The sequence below is a fragment of the Suillus fuscotomentosus genome (assembly GCF_016647785.1).
Source record: "Suillus fuscotomentosus strain FC203 chromosome Unknown F5891scaffold_329, whole genome shotgun sequence".
Taxonomy (NCBI): Eukaryota; Fungi; Basidiomycota; class Agaricomycetes; order Boletales; family Suillaceae; genus Suillus; species Suillus fuscotomentosus.
Window position 1 is genome coordinate 1 of NW_024539841.1, and position 21,825 is coordinate 21,825.

General features: G+C 48.5%; 4 protein-coding genes across 4 annotated transcripts; all 4 read right to left on the minus strand.

Annotated features, from left to right (window-relative positions):
- Positions 1-8,302: 8,302 nt before the first annotated feature.
- F5891DRAFT_933749 (uncharacterized protein) lies at positions 8,303-9,658 on the minus strand (the record flags this gene model as incomplete). Its single annotated transcript, XM_041374006.1, has 5 exons — positions 8,303-8,691; positions 8,740-8,814; positions 8,868-9,057; positions 9,108-9,307; positions 9,364-9,658. Coding segments are annotated over 5 exons (1,149 nt in total), but the record flags the coding sequence as incomplete, so codon positions are not given.
- Positions 9,659-10,705: 1,047 nt separating this feature from the next.
- Positions 10,706-11,176, minus strand: F5891DRAFT_932701 (uncharacterized protein; the record flags this gene model as incomplete). Its single annotated transcript, XM_041373989.1, has 2 exons — positions 10,706-10,861; positions 10,916-11,176. Coding segments are annotated over 2 exons (417 nt in total), but the record flags the coding sequence as incomplete, so codon positions are not given.
- A 960-nt stretch (positions 11,177-12,136) lies between these two features.
- Positions 12,137-13,603, minus strand: F5891DRAFT_1201804 (uncharacterized protein; the record flags this gene model as incomplete). Its single annotated transcript, XM_041368912.1, has 6 exons — positions 12,137-12,249; positions 12,298-12,651; positions 12,676-12,846; positions 12,910-13,235; positions 13,291-13,510; positions 13,561-13,603. 6 exons carry the CDS (start codon positions 13,601-13,603, stop codon positions 12,137-12,139), a joined length of 1,227 nt encoding a protein of 408 aa, XP_041216409.1.
- Positions 13,604-14,364: 761 nt separating this feature from the next.
- On the minus strand, positions 14,365-15,778 carry F5891DRAFT_969751 (uncharacterized protein; the record flags this gene model as incomplete). The annotated part of the gene is made up of 5 exons (XM_041376324.1): positions 14,365-14,743; positions 14,794-15,002; positions 15,050-15,391; positions 15,442-15,647; positions 15,697-15,778. 5 exons carry the CDS (start codon positions 15,776-15,778, stop codon positions 14,365-14,367), a joined length of 1,218 nt encoding a protein of 405 aa, XP_041216410.1.
- Between the last annotated feature and the right edge of the window lie 6,047 nt (positions 15,779-21,825).

Here is a 21,825-nt window from a genome sequence, read left to right on the forward strand (position 1 = left end):
GTACTATACAGTATCCTACTAATAGTTGCAGCTAGGCAAATTATGCCATTTGTACACATACGTTACCAATGTTGGTTGCGCAACATTCCCAATGGGTGACGTTGTTTGAGTCGCCGCTCGAAATATACATGAAAACCACGCGAGTTTCCAAATCGAGGTTAAGCGAGGTAAGCGAAAACCACATGGCCTTTGGCGAAATACGCGAAAGCCACGCGAGCGCGCGAACATTTCCGAAAACCGTTGTACTTTACTTCTTAGATTGCCTGTTATCCAACTACCGAATGGTATTTGCCGGGTTCATGACGCCCTGCACTGATTATAAGGCTACACCAACGCTTCTCCGTGACTGACATTTACTAGTACCACTTCCCCCATCATGGATCCTGCAAAGATAAGAAAGAAAATCGGTCGCTTTCGGATCCTCGTCATAGGAAGAGCCAATGCAGGAAAAACCACTATCCTGCAGAGAGTTTGCAACACACGGGATAATCCACAAATATACAACAGCGCCGGCAAAAAGGTGGACATCACATTGCTAGTAGGAGGATGTTACTGACTGATCGACATCAGATCGATGTTGCAGTTTTGACGGCATCAAGAGAGGTAAGGTGTGCTCTCAGTTGATGCCATGAGCTGACGTGCTCTCAGCGCGGACTGCATGACATCGAAACCGAAATGGTGTTTGAGAGCAATCCGGGATTCATTTTCCATGATTCACGTGGTTTTGAGGCAGGCGGCGTATCCGAATTCGAAAAGGTCAAGACATTCATCACCCGCCGTTCAAGGAAACGAACATAAGGAATCAACTACATGCCATCTGGTAATTGCAACCGATAAATCGCGACAACATGCCGTCTCACAGATTCAACATAGGTACTGCATTCCATGGACGAGGCTAGTAGGTCATTCACTGCAGGTGAAAATAAATTTTTCTCTCAATGCGACACTGGAAGTAGTAAGATTTCGCATTCCACCCTCGTTGACGTTCGACTGATGCGCAGAATCACAATCCTCAGTACCGGTCATCGTATTATTCACAAAGTTTGACGCCCTATACGACGTCGCATTCACAAAGCTAAGGAAGGAAGGAAAATCTCGGAAAGACGCTAAGGAGCTGGCCCCGGGACACGCTGAAGAGTCATTCGCTGACGGGCCACAATTGAAGTTTCTCAAGGAAGTCCGATGGCCTCCAAAATGTCACGTATGCCTTCCTAGTAAGCCGGTTCATGATTGAGTCCCGATACACGATGACTGTTGATCTATTAGACATGGACAAGGATAGTGCAGATTGCGGGATTCTCGTCGAACATACGGCTGGAACTCTGGACAATGAAGTACTTCAGCAATTATTCGTATCGACACAGCAGACCAGCATGGAGATCTGCATGAAATATGGAGTTGAGAGGTAACTACCTATGGTCTCATTCACCTGCCGCAAGCGCTAGTAACTGATATTGTCCAGAATACTCTCAAAACATATTGACTCTGCTGAGACAACAACATCTAAGGGTTATGAGAGGATAATAAAGACATTGGGCGCCTGGTTTCCACACATTATTGTAAGATTATCATAAAGTTCGAAGGTTGTTCTCATTTACGTTGGGCGTTTACTTGCAGGTAGTTCGTGTATCGATCCTCTTTTGAGCAAAAACCATGCTGATCTAAGTCGTTGCCCACCGTTCTCAGACAGTGAGTGTGTCGATCCTCGTTCGAGCAAGAGCCATCCTGATCCAGGTCGTTGCTCACCGTTCTCAGACAGTGAGTGTGCCGATCCTCCCTCGAGCATGAGCCATCCTGATCCAAGTCGTTGCCCACCGTTCGCAGAACGTGAGTGTGTCGATCCTCGTTCGAGCAAGAGCCATGCTGACCCAAGTCGTTGACCACCGTTCGCAGAACGTAAGTGTGTCGATCGTCATTCGAGCAAGAGCCACCCTGATCCAAGTCGTTGACCACCGTTTGCAGAACGTGAGTATCTCGATCCTCGTTCGAGCAAGAGCCATGCTGATCCAGGTCATTGCCCACCGTTCACAGTTCATGAGTGTGTCGATCCCCGCTCGAGCATGAGCCATGCTGATCCCAGTCGTTGCCCACCATTCGCAGTTGGTAAGTGTATCGACCCTCGTTCGAGCAAGAACCATGCTAATCCAAGGCATTGCCCACCGTTCGCAGACAGTGAGTGTGTCGATCGTCGTTCGAGCATGAGCCATGCTGATCCAAGTCGTTGCCCACTGTTCGCAGGATGTGAGTGTGTCGATCGTCGTTCGAGCCAGAGCCATCCTGATCCAAGTCGTTGCCCACCGTTCACAGCCTGTGAGTGTGTCGATCGTCGTTCAAGCAAGAATCATGCTGATCCAAGTCGTTGCCCACCGCTCGCAGTTGGTGAGTGTATAGATCCTCGTTCGAGCAAAAGCCATGCTGATCCAAGTCGTTGCCCATCGTTCGCAGTTGGTGAGTGTGTCGATCTTGGTTCGAGCAAGAGCCATGCTGATCCAAGTCGTTGCCCACCGTTCGCAGTATGTGAGCGTGTCGATCGTCGTTCGAGCATGAGCCATGCTGATCCAAGTCGTTGCCCACCGTTCGCAGTTCGTGAGTGTGTCGATCCTCGTTCGAGCATGAGCCATGCTGATCCAAGTCGTTGCCCACCAATCGCAGAACGTGAGTGTGTCGATCCTCGTTCGAACAAGAGCCATGCTGATCCAGGTCGTTGCCCACCATTCGCAGAACGTAAGTGTGTCGATCCTCGTTCGAACAAGAGCCATGCTGATCCAAGTCCTTGCCCACCGTTCGCAGTTGGTGAGTGTGTCGATCCTCGTTCGAACAAGAACCATGCTGATCCAAGTCGTTGCCCACCGTTCACAGTTGGTGAGTGTGTCGATCTTGGTTCGAGCAAGAGCCATGCTGATCCAAGTCGTTGCTTACCATTCTCAGACAGTGAGTGTGTCGATCGTCGTTCGAGCAAGAGCCATGCTGATCCAGGTCGTTGCCCACCGTTCTCAGTTCGTGAGTGTGTCGATCGTCGTTCGAGCAAGAACCATGCTGATCCAAGTCGTTGCCCACCGTTCGCAGAACGTGAGTGTGTCGATCCTCGTTCGAGCATGAGCCACCCTGATCCAAGTCGTTCCGTTCGCAGAACGTGAGTATCTCGATCCTCGTTCGAGCAAGAGCCATGCTGATCCAGATCGTTGCCCACCGTTCGCAGTTCGTGAGTGTGTCGATCCTCGTTCGATCATGAGCCATGCTAATCCAAGTCGTTGCCCACCGTTCGCAGTTGGTATGTGTATCGACCCTCGTTTGAGCAAGAACCATGCTAATCCAAGTCATTGCCCACCGTTCGCAGAACGTGAGTGCGTCGACCTTCGTTCGCGTAAGATCCATGCTGATCCACGTCTTTACCCACTACCCGAAGCGTGTGAGTGTTTAATCCTCCTTCAAGCTCCAGCCACGCTGATTGAAGTCTGCCTACTGCTCAAAGCGTGTGAGTGTTTGATCCTCCATCAAGCGTAGCCTTCCTGAATCAAGCCATCGCCTGTTGATCCGTTCATAGAATGTCAGTCCATTGATTCTTTGTCGAGTTCAAGCATTCCTGACCAACCCGATTGATCATCTATTGGCAGGAGGTCAGTACATCAATCCTTCACCGACTTTCAGCTACTGACCGAAGATATCGTCTATTCGTTGCCAGCTTGTGAGTGTGCAGCCCTCCTTCCTTCCTAATCGATGCAATTGCTGATTTATTGTTAGGATGTGGGTGTATTGATTCTATGTCGTTCTAACTGACCGAACACGACACCGCTCTGTCAACAGATTGTGAGTTTCTCGATCCACCATCGAACTCAAGCCATACTGACTGAATACATCGGCCATCCATTCACAGCATGTAAGTGCATGGACCTGCAGTCGAATTGGGGCTCCACTGACCATTGAAATTGCTGATTCCGTCGACAGTCCGTGAGTGTGTTTATCTGCCATTGAGCTCGAGCCTTGCTCACCGAAGATATCACTGATCGGTTGACAGTCCGTGAGTCCAGAGCCTTGCTAGCGAACGACACCGCTGATCCCTCAATAGGATCACCTTCACGACGATGACTGTGTAGAGATACGGTCTAGGTTACTCTCTGCGGTATGTTCAATTGGTTACCGATTGTGCACACATTTCTCATGTTGCGACTCTATCAGGCCTCTGACTCATCACCCTTGAAGAATATCGTTCAGCTCATTTCTGGTGAATTTTGAGGCCGAGTTGCGATGAACCTGCTTATTATTGGACATTTAGCTGTTGTCATTATCTTCGAACGCTCTTTCTACATTTTCGACAAGCGGCGCTATCTTCAGGACAAGAAGGAGTCTGATCGCTTATTTCATGTCGCTCTCGAGCAGTACATGGCATCTCCGCATGCAGCTGCTGTCAGGGAAGCTGTGAGTGCTGCCGTCCAGGCATATGAAGACGTTGTGGCTACTGCCGCACACACATATGAAGAAGCCGTGAGGACTGCTGTCTTTCCAGATCAAGGAAATGTGCCTTCTTGGATGGCGAAGTTACCGTTCGAACCCTTGGAGAGAATGACTTTCAAACGCTCTCAGGCGAAGGAGAAAGAATCTTCGTGCTCTCGGGCGAAGGCGGAGTTGATTGAAGCTGTTCTTGCAATCGTTCTAAATCATCGCTTGCGTATGTTTCACTGTCACGTTGAGGCAGCACTCCCGCTGATCCGCTTATTTTCAGCTAGACCCTGATGCTTAGACAATGTAATACACTATCATGATTATCAGTTCGGAGAGGAGTGGGGGTATCTCGGTTGCGAAGGCTGCTTGATATGTTTGTTGAGGTAGATTGAGGATGTGATGTGGGACTTCGAAATCTACTTTCTGAAGCTATGGAACGAGATCAACGGGTATTTCAATCTTTCAAATGGCCGCGAGCCACGAAGCCCCGGGTCTGAGGAGACGGACCGAGTACGTTTTTTACACCACTCTGATCAAGATGCTGTTTTCATCATCGCACTTTTCTTTTTCTATCCTACACTACCCAATAACATCACTCAAAATCCATGTTCTACTTATGATCTATTGCATGCGCGCCATTGGATGGGATAATTGATGAGAGGATATGCCGCACCCCATCCAGACGTTGTGTTAACTGCTAACTAGACAGATCATCATGATCTGAAACGAGGCGAAGGTACAAAAATCACTATGATCTCAGTGGGACCACTATGCTACCTCTGTTAGGACAAGAATTGATTGATCATGACAGACTAGTGAAGCAAACATAAGGTCGAGGTGGAGATGTAAATGATTGAAATATGGCACAATATTCGTGATGAGAACTTCCTGGAATGGATCCTGCGCGTGGATGCCCTCAAGCTAAAAATGGTCGTTATATTTATTTGAACCGAAAAGAGCGGGCCAGGTGAAATTGACGCGGCCCTGCCGCGCCTGCCGCGGTCGTGACGCGCCTGTGACGCGGCACTGACGCGGCATATGTGACGCGGCACTGTAACAAATTCCTACTCACAGATCATGTTTACACAACTACATATCGCATTCCAAACACTTTGAATCGTCGTCAATGATCAACATATGAGTGTCTGCCTGCGTACAGGCTCTATAGTGCTGTATTCACCTCTCACCAAATTTACAGTGCTTGTCCTCTGCGTTCATACTACTAGTATGCATTTTGCGCGTCAGTCCTATATTGTTGCATTACCTCTAATTCGTTCATCTATGTTGGTTTTCAGATGCAGTGTCAAATGTTGTCTCACTGCGTCAAGCTTCGACCTCACCCTGCCAAGTTTGATCCACTCTCTATACCCTGCACCACCACGTCAAGCCCCAACCATGGCATGTCAGAAGCCTCGTTTAGGCTGCGTCAAACACTACTCACACCAAGACAAGTTCTCCCAAATATCTTCGCAGTCTCTGTACTAATATCAACATCCACACTCTATACCGCGTCAAGGCCTACTACAGTGCCGCGTCAAACATAGCACATACTGCGTCAGTTGCCGCGTCACATGCGCGTCAGTGCCGCTGTAGAAACAACAATACAATGAGGAACAAAAGATGCTCCTGACTGTATCTGTAAAAGTTGTAAGGTCGCGCGCTGCCTAGTCTGCGTTACTTGAGAAGCAAGTGCGTTCGACCCTATAGGGGAAGTGAGTGCAGCAAGGATCTAGAAGTGTGCGCTTAAGCGAAGCGCGAGAAAGCGCAGGAGCGCGCAAGGTACAAAGGCGCGGGAATGCGCGCGCGTATTAGCGCGAAGCGCGGGAAAGTGCGCGCGCGTATTAGCGCGAAGCGCGGGAAAGTGCGCGCGCGTATGCGGAAATGAGAAACTAAGCTTAAGTAGTGATATAAAGCAAGATAAGAGATATAAGAGTGCAAAATGTAAAGGAATAGCTTTCTACTATATTCTGCTAAGTAGTAAGTGGGTAGTAACTAGTAAGTGAAAAGTAGGAAAAGTAAGGTTAATAATAGTATGTACTGCTGGCGCTTATATAGCGCGCCTAAGTGCGCTCATGCGGAGCCGAAGCGCTACCGAGTAGGTATGTAAAAATATATATGAGTGAGAAACTATGATAAAAATAAAGGTGGAACTATGCTAATAAAGGAAATGGAAATATACGCACTAGGGAGCTTGGTGGACAGTGGATGGATGCATCTGGATGGCTGGTGCTATAGGGCGCACAAGCGCGGGGACACGCGCGCGCGTATACATCGTGAAGCGCGGGAATGGTGCGCGGGAAAGCTGCGCGTCATATAGGAATCACTGTGGATGGTACACAGAGTGATGCTGCGAGTTGGTGCTGTATACTCCCTAGTGTAAAGCGCCATATCACACTATGAGATGCACGAGTCTCTACACCGCGTCAAACCTCCTCCATGCCGCGTCACAGGCGCGTCACACTGCGTCAAACCTCGTCACTGCCGCGTCCACCTGGGTTGCCCTATTAATAAGCCTTATTATACTTGGTAGTTACGTGTCTCGCCAACTATAATTAGGCTTGGTTTCATCAAATCCCTACACCAGCGTTAAATAGTGCCCCAGCTCCTCAAAATACCTTCAAAAAAACTATGTACACCTCACTATGGTGGGCGCGCGCGCGCATAGGCTATATTCGGTAAGCATCCCGCCCCGCCTTAATTGCGTCATATTCCTATTTTAATTCGGCACGCTCGGCAACGCCTACTACGCTTCCTAATTCGAACCAAGGGGCCCTTCTCACGCTTCCTAGCTCTCCTCATCACTGTGCTCATCGTCCCTGCCGTTCCCTGCCTCCATCGTGCCCCCATTGTTCCGCCTTTGTCGTCGTCGTCAACCTCCTTCGTTCCTGCCGTTTCCCACCTCCCTCGTGCCTTCTCAACCTCCTTCGTACCTTCGTCGTCGTCGTCGTCCGTACCTGCCGTTTCCCAACTCCCTCGTGCTTTCGTCGTTGCCCTCCTTTGTGCCTTCATCGTTGTCGTCCTTCGTACCTGCCATTTCCCAACTCCCTCGTGCTTTCGTCGTTGCCCTCCTTTGTGCCTTCGTCGTTGCCCTCCTTCGTATCTGCTGTTTCCCGCCTCCCTCATGCTTTCGTTGTCGCCCTCCTTTGTGCCTTTGTCGTTGCCCTCCTTCGTACCTGCCGTTTCCCGCCTCCCTCGTACTTTCATCGTCGCCCTCCTTTGTAGCTTTGTTGTTCTCCTTTGTCCCTTTGTAGTTTGTCGCACCTCATTGCACTGGGTTATGTCATATTCTACTTGCACTGTGATATTGTAGATCAAACTAAGATGTCATTGCACTTTTATAAAAACAAACTAAGTCTATCACGAGCGATTCCATCAAGAAATGAGTTATAGCGCAGGAATAATGAAACTAGGGACATTGCTCAAAGGGGACAGGATGGCTGAGTCTGGGATATTGTTATGGTACTGGGGTGCTGCTCGAAGGGGAAAGGATGATTGAGTCTGGGGGAATTGACATTACTGGGTGCTCGGCAGTACACCCACTCGTGTTAGAGTTCGAGTTGGCGTTTGGAGTGGTGTTGACATCCTCCGAACCATCTGGTGTCTGTCCAGCTGTACACCTAGTCGTATTAGAGTTCGAGTTGGCGTTCGGAGTGGTGCTGACATCCTTTGAACCATCTGGTGTCTGTCCAGCAGTACACCCAGTTGTATTAGAGTTCGAGTTGGCGTTCGGAGTGGTGCTGACATCCTCCGAACCGTCTGGTGTCCGTCCAGCAGTACACCCGGTCGTATTAGAGTTCGAGTTGGCGTTCGGAGTGGTGTTGACATCCTCCGAACCGTCTGGTGTCCGTCCATGACTCTGGGTATCTTCGTCGTCACTGGACTCAATGGTCTCCGCACTCTTGTGCTTCTTGCTACATCTGGGGTCAGCTATCGCATGTCGTACTCGCTTCTTACCCTTGTCGGACCGTGTCCTGCGGCGGGACTCGATAATGTCACCACTGTCAATTTTTTCATTGCACTCGCGACGGAGTTGCTCGAGTTCCTCGTCATTCAACACTTCCCACCTCGTATCGCCCGACTTCCAACAGTCTAAAAGAGTATGGAGGTCCGGAAGCGCGTTGGTCACACTGCTGAGGTTTGTGAATGGGATATGCTCCGGCCATCCTTTGATGGCGACCTGATAGCGGTTGACCACGTTACGAAAGTAGTCTGCCCACTGCATCCTGGCATTGCTTTCTCCGGTCACCTTCCCTATGAATAAAATGAATTCTGTGCTGTCAAAAGATGGGAAAGACTTACTCAATTTCTGGGTGATGATTGCTCGAATGTCTCCGCGAACCTTAGAGACCTCTTTTTGATGGTTGCTTGCGGCACCTAGTACAAATAGAAATTAACTTGAGAATGTAATAACAACGGAAAAACTGTACCTTGTATCCCTTGGATAGCGAAACCTTCCATCTTGCTGAGGAAGTCCTGAGTATCGATGCCGATGACAGAGTCCATAAAGTGATTGACACCCGGCGTTGTGAAGGTGATTGCACGGAGAGGTAGATCAGTAGTACCGCGCGTCATATACAACATGACCTCAGCGCCAGTGCGAGAATTTAAACTATTGAGCTAGTAACGAGACACTTAGTAACATTGTATTGCAATTCGAGGGTGCGTACCTCGTTTTCTACCGCCTTCAGGGTTTGAGTGATGTCGTTGATCTTCGACTTCGTTGAGACACGTAACCCAGAGACCTTGGTCTCCTTCTGGTCGGCGAATTCCTGGAGCAACTCTTGTTGTTCTTCCTGTGTGAGAGCGTGGTATTCATCCTTGTGGTCGCGGACCAGTGACTGGAGTGCTTCCTTTCCGTGGCCATTGCCTGTTAATTCAACATTGAGTCATGAAAATGCATATGATACAAATCAACAGACTTACAGTTCTCTTTCTTCGCTTCCTGAGATTTCTTCCAGAAAAATGTGTTCCAAACGCTGGGCTTTGAATGCTTCGAACGGAGTGATCCCCGACCCATGTATAAATCGTGCTGTACACGACGGAAGCTCTTGCGATGGGTAGCAGCAATGGTTGTTGTAACATCGTCAATTTGGCCCCATGCAAGATCAAGCGCATCCTTGAATTGACGCGACTTCTCGGTTCGCTGAAACTTGAGTGCCGCGCGAGCTTCTTTGCTGAGGGTGACCTTAGGACGACTACGAGGTGGTGCTTGAATGCGCTTCGCAGCATAGAAGGACTGGGAGACCATCACCCACAGAAGGATGGCAAAAATCAGCAAAGGGCCTTTGTAGTTGAATACGAATATTTTATACACACCAATGCATTTATTTTTTCTAACCCACGGCAAAAAAACAGGACACATGGCTTATAACTAAGACTCAAAAGGGGAAAGTGATCTACAGCCAAAATAATAAGATGCCGAAAAAGTATAGGCCGCATAAGAAAATCAATATACCAATAAGCTTCAAAATGGACATGAGGATAGATGACGGCTGCTATGGACATTCAATTGAGTTAGTATGACAGCAGCAGCCAAAATAATATCACTGACCTTTACAACATCAGGGCTACGTGGCATGCCCTGAAGGTCAGCCAGGAGCGCCCTAGACAGAATGGAAGCATGTTCGTACGAGAGATCCCATTTTGGAGACCTGAACACTGCCTCCCATCGGCTGCTACGCACAGTTTGAACTAGAACACGGAGCTTAGGTAAAACTTCATCCCCCAACTTAATCCAATCCAGAGCGGCGTCAGTATTCGGTCCAATACTAATGAGTGGCGGTCCACATGCAGTATCCTGCTCCAGTCTTGGTACCGAAAAAATTGGGCCATCATTAGTTACCTTGCCGGGTGTGAAAATTTCCGCGTGCCTGCATCGGCGAACTCGTGTGTGTTGGGTGGTCAGCTGTGGCGAAATGTTCTCGCCAATACCTTCGCTCATTTCTGCACCCCCGCGGATAGCTGCAGAAGGAGCATCGTGCACCGCAGTTGCTTTCAATTCTTGCGTGAAGGTATGGGCCGGTTGAGCAGAACATTGTATATGCGCTCCAGTAGCAACCACTGGGCCAGGTAGATACTGTGGGCCCTTGACATTGATATGAGCCGCAGAAACTGTTGAATTTGAGTCAGTTGTGTGAACAGTGAAGCCGAAAATGATCTACTACTTACAGCATGGTGGCGGTTGGATGTTTTCGATGACACAACGTTGATTGAACCGCTCGAGGTGTGGCATTGCAAACTCCTGGGCAAATACCTGCACCCAGACGGCAAGGTCTCCGCCAATTCGCTCGGGAGTTTCTTGTAGTTCGCGGGGCGTAATGTAGAGGTCAACAGGGAGGTTTTCGGGTGAAGAGACTGCTTCAGACCCAGCGCATCGAATGAGGACAGAAATTCCACCATCAAGGCGATCTTGCATACTCAGCTGGGAAACAAGTGAGACATAAATAAGATGCGGACACTGACTTGAATGACTCACGGCGTCGAAGACGTCTTGCAGTGATGCCTCCAGAAGCTCCTCGTGGGTAAGGGATTTTTCACTGGTTCGTTTAGCAGTGCTGCTAAAGGCAAAGTACGACGGGTGAAGGCCACCAGGCAGTCTAGCCTGATAGTGTGTCCCGTCAATGTGAACGTCGTGTCTCAGTAAAGCCCTGGCGGCCGCTTGACGTTCATTATTGCTGAATCCTTGAGCGAACGTTGAGTTGTGTAGATTGGCAAGACTGGGGATGGCGAATTTTTTAGTGGCTGATTCCGTGGTTTGACTTGAGGGCTGAACGGAGGTGATAGACGCAGTGGCTCTGAGGCTAGAGATTGGAGTGACCATTATGGAACCGGTGATGTAGTCTGTAGTTGTGAAGCAAGGTTAAAAGCACAGATAAGCGCCAAAACGTAAAATGTAATACTCACTTTTGCAGGCCATGCAATTCTGGAATGAGTTCCAGAAGCACAGATCAAGCATGAAATAGCAGTGGTCGTAAACCATGAAGAAAATGAAAGGCTGGCGACTTCAAGTTGCTGCTATAGAATTCAGCTGAATACATGTGTTCAGCAGAATATTGCGTTGTCCGTGATTTGACACTCAATACAGCACGTGAGCTCACTTTGCAAGATCGGATATCACACAACTACATAGTACAAAATAGTATACAATGCATATTCATACAGGAATGACAAAGGACTATGCTATGAACGGCATGACACTTCAGATAGCCGCATAATCCTCCGAGTCAGGCAAAGAGTCTCCCTAACATTCAAGAAAGCCTACCAGGGGTCGCCAAACTAGCCTATCTGAATATCATCGTGATGAGGTCACCACAGGAGAAAGCTTGAGATTGCCAACTAACCTATCCAAACATCATCGGCATTCAAGTTGGTCCACCTATCCGAACATCATCGGCATTCAAGTTGGATCAAGGTGAGATCGCCAACTCACCTATCCAAACATCATCGACATTCAAGTTGGATCAAGGAATCGCGACGAGGTCACCATGCAGAAAGCTCGGGGTCGCCAACTAACCTATCCGAACATCATAGGTATTCAAGTTGTTCAATTCTTTCTTATATCACCCACACAATCACTTATACAATCGTCTACCTACTCTTTCTTATATCACCGATCAAACCAGAAAACTTCTCATATATGTAGTCCTATGCGGTACATGAAAAAAAACAATTACAAAGCAGAGATGGTGTCAGTCGTTTATTGAGTACAAAAATCAGCCATGTCTTCGGTGACCACTTCGTGCTCTTCACGGTCAAGGGCTTCAATATCATGGAATTCCGACGCAGAAGAATCAGGATTCTCTGCTTGTGCTGTGGCGAGAATTAATGCGATATAGGTAGTTAAAGATCCACACTCACCGGAACTAGCACCGTTGGTATTGACTGGTCTGCTGAACGCAGGATTCGCAAGGCGAGTTCCAATGCCACTAATACCAGAGAATCCAAATAGTCTCTCAATCTGATCTAACCGATATGTGTGCACAGCGTTGATAGCCGCCCGTGAGCGCCACTGGCGTTTCAACTCGGCAGCAAGCAAAGGGTTAGCTACAAGAAGTTCGTCGATAACGGCAGACGTGTCAATGGTTTCATCGTGGATAGCAGTTCGGAGCCGGCGAATTTCAATATTGAGTCGAATAATTTCTTCGCGAGCTCGGCAGAGCTTGAAGTACTTTGTAGTCGCCTCACGGTGAGCTGGCCTTGCCCAATCCTTGTCTTAGATGTCAGTACGAGAGTCACGCAGAAGGTCAAACTCGCCAAGGAAACTGTATTCGGCAATGTCTTTCCATGTGATCGTTTGTCTCGGTGGGATGAGGGAAGCAGCCTGGATATTGTAGCGATTGATCGCGTTGCGAATAGTGTCCGAGCGCCGCTGTAAAGCTTTACTAATCTGTTGACGTAGTTTGTATCCTAAACAATTTGTAAACGAATCAGTCATAGTACAAGCGCTTACTAGTAGTGGAAATCTCAAACCTGTGCCCGATAACGAGAGCTTTGAGAGTTCAAACAATCTCATGACGACCAAATGTTCGAGTTCATCCAATGCAGTATGATACTTGCCGAGTGTTGCTTCCTCCTTGAAACGTTTGTATTCGTCACCGCCAATCAACCATCTCTCATCGACAGATAAGAGTGTTTCGCAATGAGCAACAAGCCCCTCGGCATGCTGTAATTTGGCGTATGAAGAATTAACTCGGATGCGAGCTTGCTTCAGGGCGTCATGCATCTGTTCCAAGCTGCCAATATGTACTCCATTAAGAGCGTTATTGCCAGATTCACGGGCGAGATCCCATTCAGCTCTATTAAAATTCATATCAGGGGATGGGTGGTAGTTAGTAGTCGATGGCACGATACCTTCTTTCAGCGAGTTCGTCTAGTACTTCAACGTAACGTATAGAGAGTCGATCTCGTGGAGCTGGCTGCTTCAGACCATCCAGATATATGCGTTCCTGATCAAAGAATCCAGGGAAGTCGTTGTCGCTAAGGCGTAGCTCGGCCTTGATAGTTTCTAGCTCGGCTGTCAGCAACCGAACAGATTTCAACGCTTCGCGATAATGAGTCCACAAATAATTACCTGACACTGCGGCATCAGTATTACAATTACAGCTTGATTTTTTGACTTACTAAGTGCAGCATACTTATCGGTGTAGAGACTCGTGCATCTCATAGTGTGATATGGCGCTTTACACTAGGGAGTATACAGCACCAACTCGCAGCATCACTCTGTGTACCATCCACAGTGATTCCTATATGACGCGCAGCTTTCCCGCGCAACGCGCGCCATGCGCGCACCATTCCCGCGCTTCACGATGTATACGCGCGCACGCGTTCCCGCGCTTGCGCGCCCTATAGCGCCAGCCATCCAGATGCATCCATCCACTGTCCACCAAGCTCCCTAGTACGTATATTTCCATTTCCTTTATTAGCATAGTTCCACCTTTATTTTTATCATAGTTTCTCACTCATATATATTTTTACATACCTACTCGGTAGCGCTTCGGCTCCGCATGAGCGCGCTTAGGCGCGCTATATAAGCGCCAGCAGTACATACTATTATTTACCTTACTTTTCACCCAACTTTACCTAGTACTTACTACTTAGAAAGTCGCAGTAGAAATCTATTCATTAGCACAACACATCTCACATCCTTTATCTTGCTTATATCTTCACATAAGTTTAGTCTCTCTTATTTCCGCTTACACACGCGCGCTTTCCCGCGCTTCGCGCTAATACGCGCGCGCGTTCCCGCGCCTTTGCGCCTTGCGCGCTCCTGCGCTTTCTCGCGCTTCGCTTAAGCGCACACTTCTAGATCCTTGCTGCACTCACTTCCCCTATAGGGTCGAACGCACTTGCTTCTCAAGTAACGCAGACTAGGCAGCGCGCGACCTTACAACTTTTACAGATACAGTCAGGAGCTTCTTTTGTTCCTCATTGTATTGTTGTTTCTACATCGGCATCCCAAAAAGCGAAATGTTCCTCGATGGCTTGGTGGCGATGAAAACGGTTAGCATGCCTTGTGCTACGCGCAAGCTCGTTAGATGCAGAGAAGATATGCTCACAACCCTCGCCCTCAGTATGGCCAGTTCCAGAGATATACATTGGGTGCCAGTCAAGCTGACACCTTCGATTGTGCGCATGGCCATGGAAGGCGCCAACCATCATCCGAAAGCCGAGATCGTGTGCACGAGGGCCCAACGTACTATTAGCTAACGTCTTCGAGAATGCGCAACCGATATCGTACACGCAACCTCCATTTTTTCCATATACCGTAAGGAGTTTGTCGATGATCGCTATCGGATATTTCGCACTGCCAGAATACATTAGTAATATAAAAATTAGATCAAAATGCGGTCTTACAGTTCTCCGCTTCGGATCATATCACACGCGAGAAGCACAAAGCGATGGCGGCATGAAGCGATAAAAATACCTGACTCTTGGAATACGGCAAACATCTTCTTACGTGAGTCTGGGCCAGCGTTTCTCCATCGATTGACGCATGTGAATGCTCCCGGATGATCCGGGTCTGTAGGCTCATCCTCCCAGTCGTCATCATTCCTCAAGTCTGTCTAAAAGATAATGTTAGAACATAGTTGTATACATAGTAAACACTTACTTGTCGGGATTTGACTTCATTCTCAAACTTGTCAACAGCGTCAGCATGAATCCAATAATCCGAACGAGCTGTGCGAGAATCAGATCGGGCGGTGGTACCATAGATGGACGAGTCCCATCGCTTCAGGCTATTGTTACCATCAATTGATACCAGCCATTCAAAATCGAGGGCAGGTTCATCGTCGAGCTTGTAAAAGCATGCAGGGCATGTGTTTAACATACGCCAGTTGACGGTATCCCGTTTGAGCGCCTGACGCAGACGCTGGTTGATGCGATGGAGGATTTCTAGAAAAACGTCATAGGCTGCCGAGAATTGCATTTTTAAGTATGGCCGATATGGAATCTACAAACTCAACGTAAATAAACGAACCTCAATGTGAGGAATGTACGTACATCGTGAAGGTAACATAAAGTCTTGCATTGTGATTGGATACTGAACCGGGGACACGTTCGGTGCGACTGACGGTAGGCAGCGAGTGTACGAAGCGAGATGGCAACAGAAGGATACATCGGGGCACACCCGATGTACCCATAGTAGATGAGGGTTTCATTCGGGTATTGATGAGACGATAATGGTCGTAGATGCGAGCGCCTTCGTGCTGCAAAGAAAAAATAAGTACAAGATATCAAGGAACGTTTCAGACTTACTGAATGTATCAATGAGTTCAATCTCATTAATTGAGAATGAAGCATCGACACCTGACAGGACCTGATCTGAAATATCAGGCATACCGTCCCCGGAATCTCGACTGCGATAGTTTAAGTAGGCGTCAACGAGACGATCTATCTGAAGGCCCCAATGAGCGGTTTGAGTGTCGATGCGTTCTCCCCGAATTCGTGGATCAATGTGATGACTACAATGGGTGTTAATATTTGAAGAGTTGTACACAGTGGTGAATACGTACTATCCAGTTAGATCCGCCAGTTGATGAGCAAGGTCTTCAAATGCCTCATGCTCCCCACCTGCGTGACTGAGGTCAAAGGCCTCTTCACCTGGAGGCACTGTATGGGTGAACACCTCCACGTCCATTCCAAAATCTGCCATCATATTTTCGACGCGGCTTCGGTCCTCTGATGACATTTCTAATACAACAATAAGTGTTAATGATAAAAAAAGAAAATAGTACATACCTTGTATAGCAGCCTGGCGGCTGGAATCTGCCTCTGCCATACGCTGGCTTTGTTTGCCGGCTGCCAGGACTTTGGAATAGCGATGACCCCCTCTAAAACCATGGGAAATGATGGATTTCGAGAGCCCTTTGACCCTCCTGACACCTGAGGCACGAGGCATTACTGGGTTGGGGCGACGAAGGCACGAGGGAGGCGGGAAACGGCAGATACGAAGGAGGGCAACGACGAAAGCACGAGGGAGTTGGGAAACGGCAGGTACGGACGACGACGACGACGAAGGTACGAAGGAGGTTGAGAAGGCACGAGGGAGGTGGGAAACAGCAGGAACGAAGGAGGTTGACGACGACGACGACAAAGGCGGAACAATGGGGGCACGATGGAGGCAGGGAACGGCAGGGACGATGAGCACAGTGATGAGGAGAGCTAGGAAGCGTGAGAAGGGCCCCTTGGTTCGAATTAGGAAGCGTAGTAGTAGTGATGCCGCAGTCCGGTTCTGAACTTCGGTTCGGACCTGAACCCTCCCGGACCGGACCGTGGGTTCGGTCCTGGGTTCGAAATAGTATAAGGACCGAACTGATTATTAAGTTCAGCGTTCGGCTGCTGCCTGAATACTGTGAACCCGTTCGAACCCGTTCGAACCCGTCTGAACGTGTTCTCATATTCTTTGCATGATCCACCAATATATCTGCTCTGATCTTCTGGCAACCGGCATGTCGATCGATCTCGGGACAATCAATAGCGGATCGGACTTCACAGCCAAAACACCCAACACATTTCCATTGGCGAGATCTGACTTCCCTGGTAATCTACTCGATGTTCTGGTAAGCCTAATGTTAAACAAATGTTAATCTTTATTCAGACTTCAATGGTCTTTATTTTCAGAACATATTCTCAGGTTTCTCGTTCTGGTACTTCAAGCTTCAACACCAAGTAATTGCATGGCAACAGGATGTTCAAGGTGCGTCATTTTTTTGATCTCTTATCATAAAATTTGGAATAAATGAGCTACTTACTACAGGTTCAATCTTCACCCTCCTTGCTGCACAAATGTCGTGCGCACTTGGATCTGACGGCCAACTCAAGGATGCTAGTGCCATCGATTGGTACAATGATCCTGACGATGACACGCCCATGCTTCCTCCACCTCCATCCTAACTATAAGGTGGCATATGCGAAGGGTAAATGGGAGCCTCACGACTTCGACGAGGGCATGAGAAGCTTGCGGAAGGTTTTTGACAAATATTATCATCACAACTCCTCGCCCGCTGCTGCAGAGCCGTCTATTGCAGCTCCTGCCTCGCTTGCTCGCCATGGGTCATACGGCCATAGCTGGATGCGCGATGCTGTCAAAACTCGTGTCGCAAATGACACCGCAAATCGAAGACCTCGCCAGGAGCTTGACGACTACCTTGCTGCCCCATTAGAGGATGTTGAGAATATAGTGGCGTGGTGGGGTGTGAGTTTTTTCGCATCGCATTTCCTTGCAAGTTGACTCATTATGCCTTTAGCACCATTCCGTTCAATATCCCACCATCTCACGCATTGCAAAGGATTACCTCGCTATTCAAGGCTCTGCCGTTGCATCTGAACGAGCCTTTTCGAGTGGCGGCATCACTGGGACTGCGCGCCGTAATCGTTTGTTGCCAACAACATTCGAGGCCCTTCAGTTATTGAAGAGTGGGTACCGTCAAGGCCACATTTCTGCAACGGTTCAAGCTGAGTTTGCTGCTGCTCACGAACACTATGCCATGGACGAAATTTAGCTACTCATTTACGGTTCATGTATTTCTTGCAATTTTTGTCAAATTATATGTAGCGTTCGAGTGTTCGAACGCGTTCTGAACTTGAACCGAACGCTTGTGAACGCGTTCATAAGGGTCCGGTCCAGCGTTCGCCCTCCTTGCCTGAACGCGACCGATGGTCCAGTTCGGCGTTCGCATTTAGAGGCCTAAGAACCGAACCGAACCGGACTTCGGCACCACTACGTAGTAGGCATTGCCGAGCGTGCCGAATTAAAATAGGAATATGACGCAATTAAGGCGGGGCGGGATGCTTACCGAATATAGCCTATGCGCGCGCGCGCCCACCATAGTGAGGTGTACATAGTTTTTTTGAAGGTATTTTGAGGAGCTGGGGCACTATTTAACGCTGGTGTAGGGATTTGATGAAACCAAGCCTAATTATAGTTGGCGAGACACGTAACTGCCAAGTATAATAAGGCTTATTAATAGGGCAACCCAGGTGGGCGCGGCAGGACCGCGTCAAAATAGCTACGCCCGAAAAGAGCACCGTGACACTGCACGCGGATGCGGGACTTTCCATGCGCAGTGCGCACCCGGGAACCAAGCAGGCTCGAATGCAAAACAACGTGCACGGGCTGAATTTTCCCTACACGAGGATAGGCTGGGAAATAGACCAGAAATCAGGCAATCCGGCATGAGCGAATAGTCACTGAACCGACACTTCGAGGTCGTGTTCTATTCGCTTCTGCTCAGAGACTTGATCACCGACGTTTGGAAGGACAGGGTTGTTCGTGTCCGTGTTCTGTAGGACTCCCTGCGCTTCACTTATTCCATCCACATATGACCATGCATCGCGCTCTACTTGTTTCTGAAATTCTTCTGGACATATTCGCTCATGTCGATACAATCATGGATCCATTATCGTATGGCGAGATATCATTGGCTCGGAAATCCCTTGCAACGCTTGCAACGACATGCAGGACCTTCCACGAGCCCGCAATGGATTTACTCTGGGCTAACGTGCATGGGATAGTACCACTGCTGGGCTGTGTAACGAGGCTACATCCCATGATATATCATCATGCCGGAAGGGTCAGTGCGGACTAGTCACGCTCTGTTCATACTATTTCGTTCATTAGCTCACTGTGTCTACACGCAGTACACTTGGTACTCTGAAGGCATCAATCCATTATGTGAGCACGAAGTCCTCCAATTTTTGCGTCACGCCCACCGCGTGCGCTCATTGCAAATCCCATTCGACAACCATTTTCACCTTCTTTCAGTCCTTCCCATCAAGACATTCATATTCCCGAGATTGCTATCGTTGTCAATGGCTGTACATCCGGCTGGATACTTACATCTCTTCCTACCTCCCACTCTGCGTCGTTGTTCGCTATCGCTCATTCATCCCGATTTGAAATTAATTGCGACCTGTTGTGCTGCTACCTTGGAGGATCTAACCATCAAGATCCCCTACCAAAGCACAACGGATGAGCTGTGCCTGTTATCTGACAGTATCCGTCTGTGCAAGCGGCTTGTAACTTTGTATTGTCCACCTCTCGACTGGGCAGCATGGAAACACCTATCGAACCTCCCCACCCTTCTCTCAGTGGCGATTTCTGGCGAAGTCCTTTGCCCGTTGGACACGGATAACTTCGTTTTCACACGTTTCCTCAACGTCACGGCTCTTTCTTTCCATGTAACCACGGCTTCATACGTCATCGCAGTCATGCGCAACTCAGCATTCCCCTCACTGAAAGAGTTCAAAATGGTTGCCCGTGTTTTGCCGTGGGAAGATGCTGAGCAGCTCTTTCATGCACTGTCGCAGTGCACGGCATGCCAGACCCTTCAACATATCGACATTTTATCCCGTGATCAAAGAGTTCCAGAGCCCTCAGACAGCTCTTTGACACCGATCACCCAATTTCTTGGCTTCACGCAACTCAGAACTCTGCAGCTCGCTTTTCCCCATTGCTGCATTCGCCTTGACAACCACCTCCTTTCGAAAGCCATGTCAAGTTGGCCGCACATCCGCTCTCTGAAATTAGAAGACCCCCATCCTCACCCAGCTACTATCACATTTCGCGGGTTATCCGCAGCGTTGCGTCAATCTCCCCACTTGCATACACTGCACATATTAATGGATACTCTGAATATTGATATCGATCCTCAGGCTGAGTCGTTTCAGCATACATCTCTACAAACATTGGATGTGCGCACCTCTCACATAGTGGATCGGGAAGCTGTCGCTTACATCCTCTTCTCTATGCTTCCTTCGGTTGAGAGTGTTATCCATGGCTCTAGTGGACGCCACATCCGGTACGCATGGCAGGAGGTCAACAGGCGTCTCCAATCTCTCAAGTCTTCTGCGGTCCTTGGCCGTCGTATCACAGGAGCAACTGCAGCGTGCTAAACCCTTCATACGTATGTGTTCAACTAGATGTGCTATCCGATGTATCTTAATACTTAGAATGTGGGAGTGGGAGGTCGGGGCAAGCAAGGTAGCTTATGCCTCGACATGTAATTGGCTCTAGATTTATTATTTGCATGATACATTACTTATAACTAGCTCCCATCCATAGTAGCAGCACGCCTTACAGAATGTCGAGAATCAATCCCCGTCCTACTGCGTGGTCCATGTGCACCGAACTGAGCCGGGGTATTTAAACATAAGTACTTGTAACGGTTGTGCTGAAGTAAGTATACACGATTATTACGTGGCCTTCCTTACAGCCAACACTAAATCACGCTCGCATTCATTTTAACTAACAAGTGAGCCCAGTACAAGCACCTGCCGCCATCAGCTCGACGACAGGCATCTTCGTGCTTGTCTTCCTCATGAGATACATCGACACCCGATCGATCGCAGCAAGCTCTCGCATGGGATTCAGTTTGTTAGACAGATCAGAGAGGCGAGTGTTTTGTTATGGTCCCCTTTAGATGTTCTCTCGTACGTTAAAAAGACGGGTGAGAACGCTACTGAAGAATTATGCATGCGGTCAATAAACTGATTGTTTAGTGAAAACGAGAATGATGCAGTCTTGATCGTAGGTCCTGGAGATACACAGAGCGTACGTATGATAAATGACGATGTCCACCCTTGACTTATAATCCAGAGCCATAGTAACCTGCACATTGTCTTTCAAAGAATGAAAACTTTCAAGGTGCGTCCGCTGCTTGAAGTTCACTGATTTCGAAGGCCATTATCTGCCAATAGCCCAATCTTAGCCACCAACTGGTGTCACTGACGTTGACAGAGACGTTCCATGCGTTTATATCATGTAACTCTAGAATGACAATCTGGATTGCTTTTTTTTGAAAGAACGGGGTAAGTTGAGTTAGGCTGTGGAGCAGAATGGTACGTGGAACATACCCGACCTCAACGCACTTGAATCAGAGGGAGATATATCAAGCCCAGTCGATCTCACCACCGTCTTCGCCGAAGGTGACTCACATACTTCAAACATGCACACACCATACCGGGAGAGCGCCATATTATACAACCGTTCCAACTCTTGGAACTACCTTAATAGACTATTCAAGAATCTTACATTCACTGCTAAGACATGTCAGCTCCACTGCGGAACATGATCTACGTTGTATTGCATTGCCTAACATTAAGGTCTTGCTGAAGAGAACCGATCAGCGAAATTACAGCCACGACAGCCAAACATACGCAGGCGATGCTAAGTGATTTCAAACAATCGTTTTCCTTCTTCGGGAAGTGTTCAAAGGATAGCTTGACTTGCCAAGTAGACAAATGTCCTCGACATCTCACAGCTTTCCTGACAGCAGCTGCATGGGAGGATGCAATGTACTGCTCCAGAGCGACATAAAAGGAGCGAACGGATGTTTACTGGTCCTGAAGATAGCACCGCTAAATGTAGAAAGAGCGTTCAAAGAT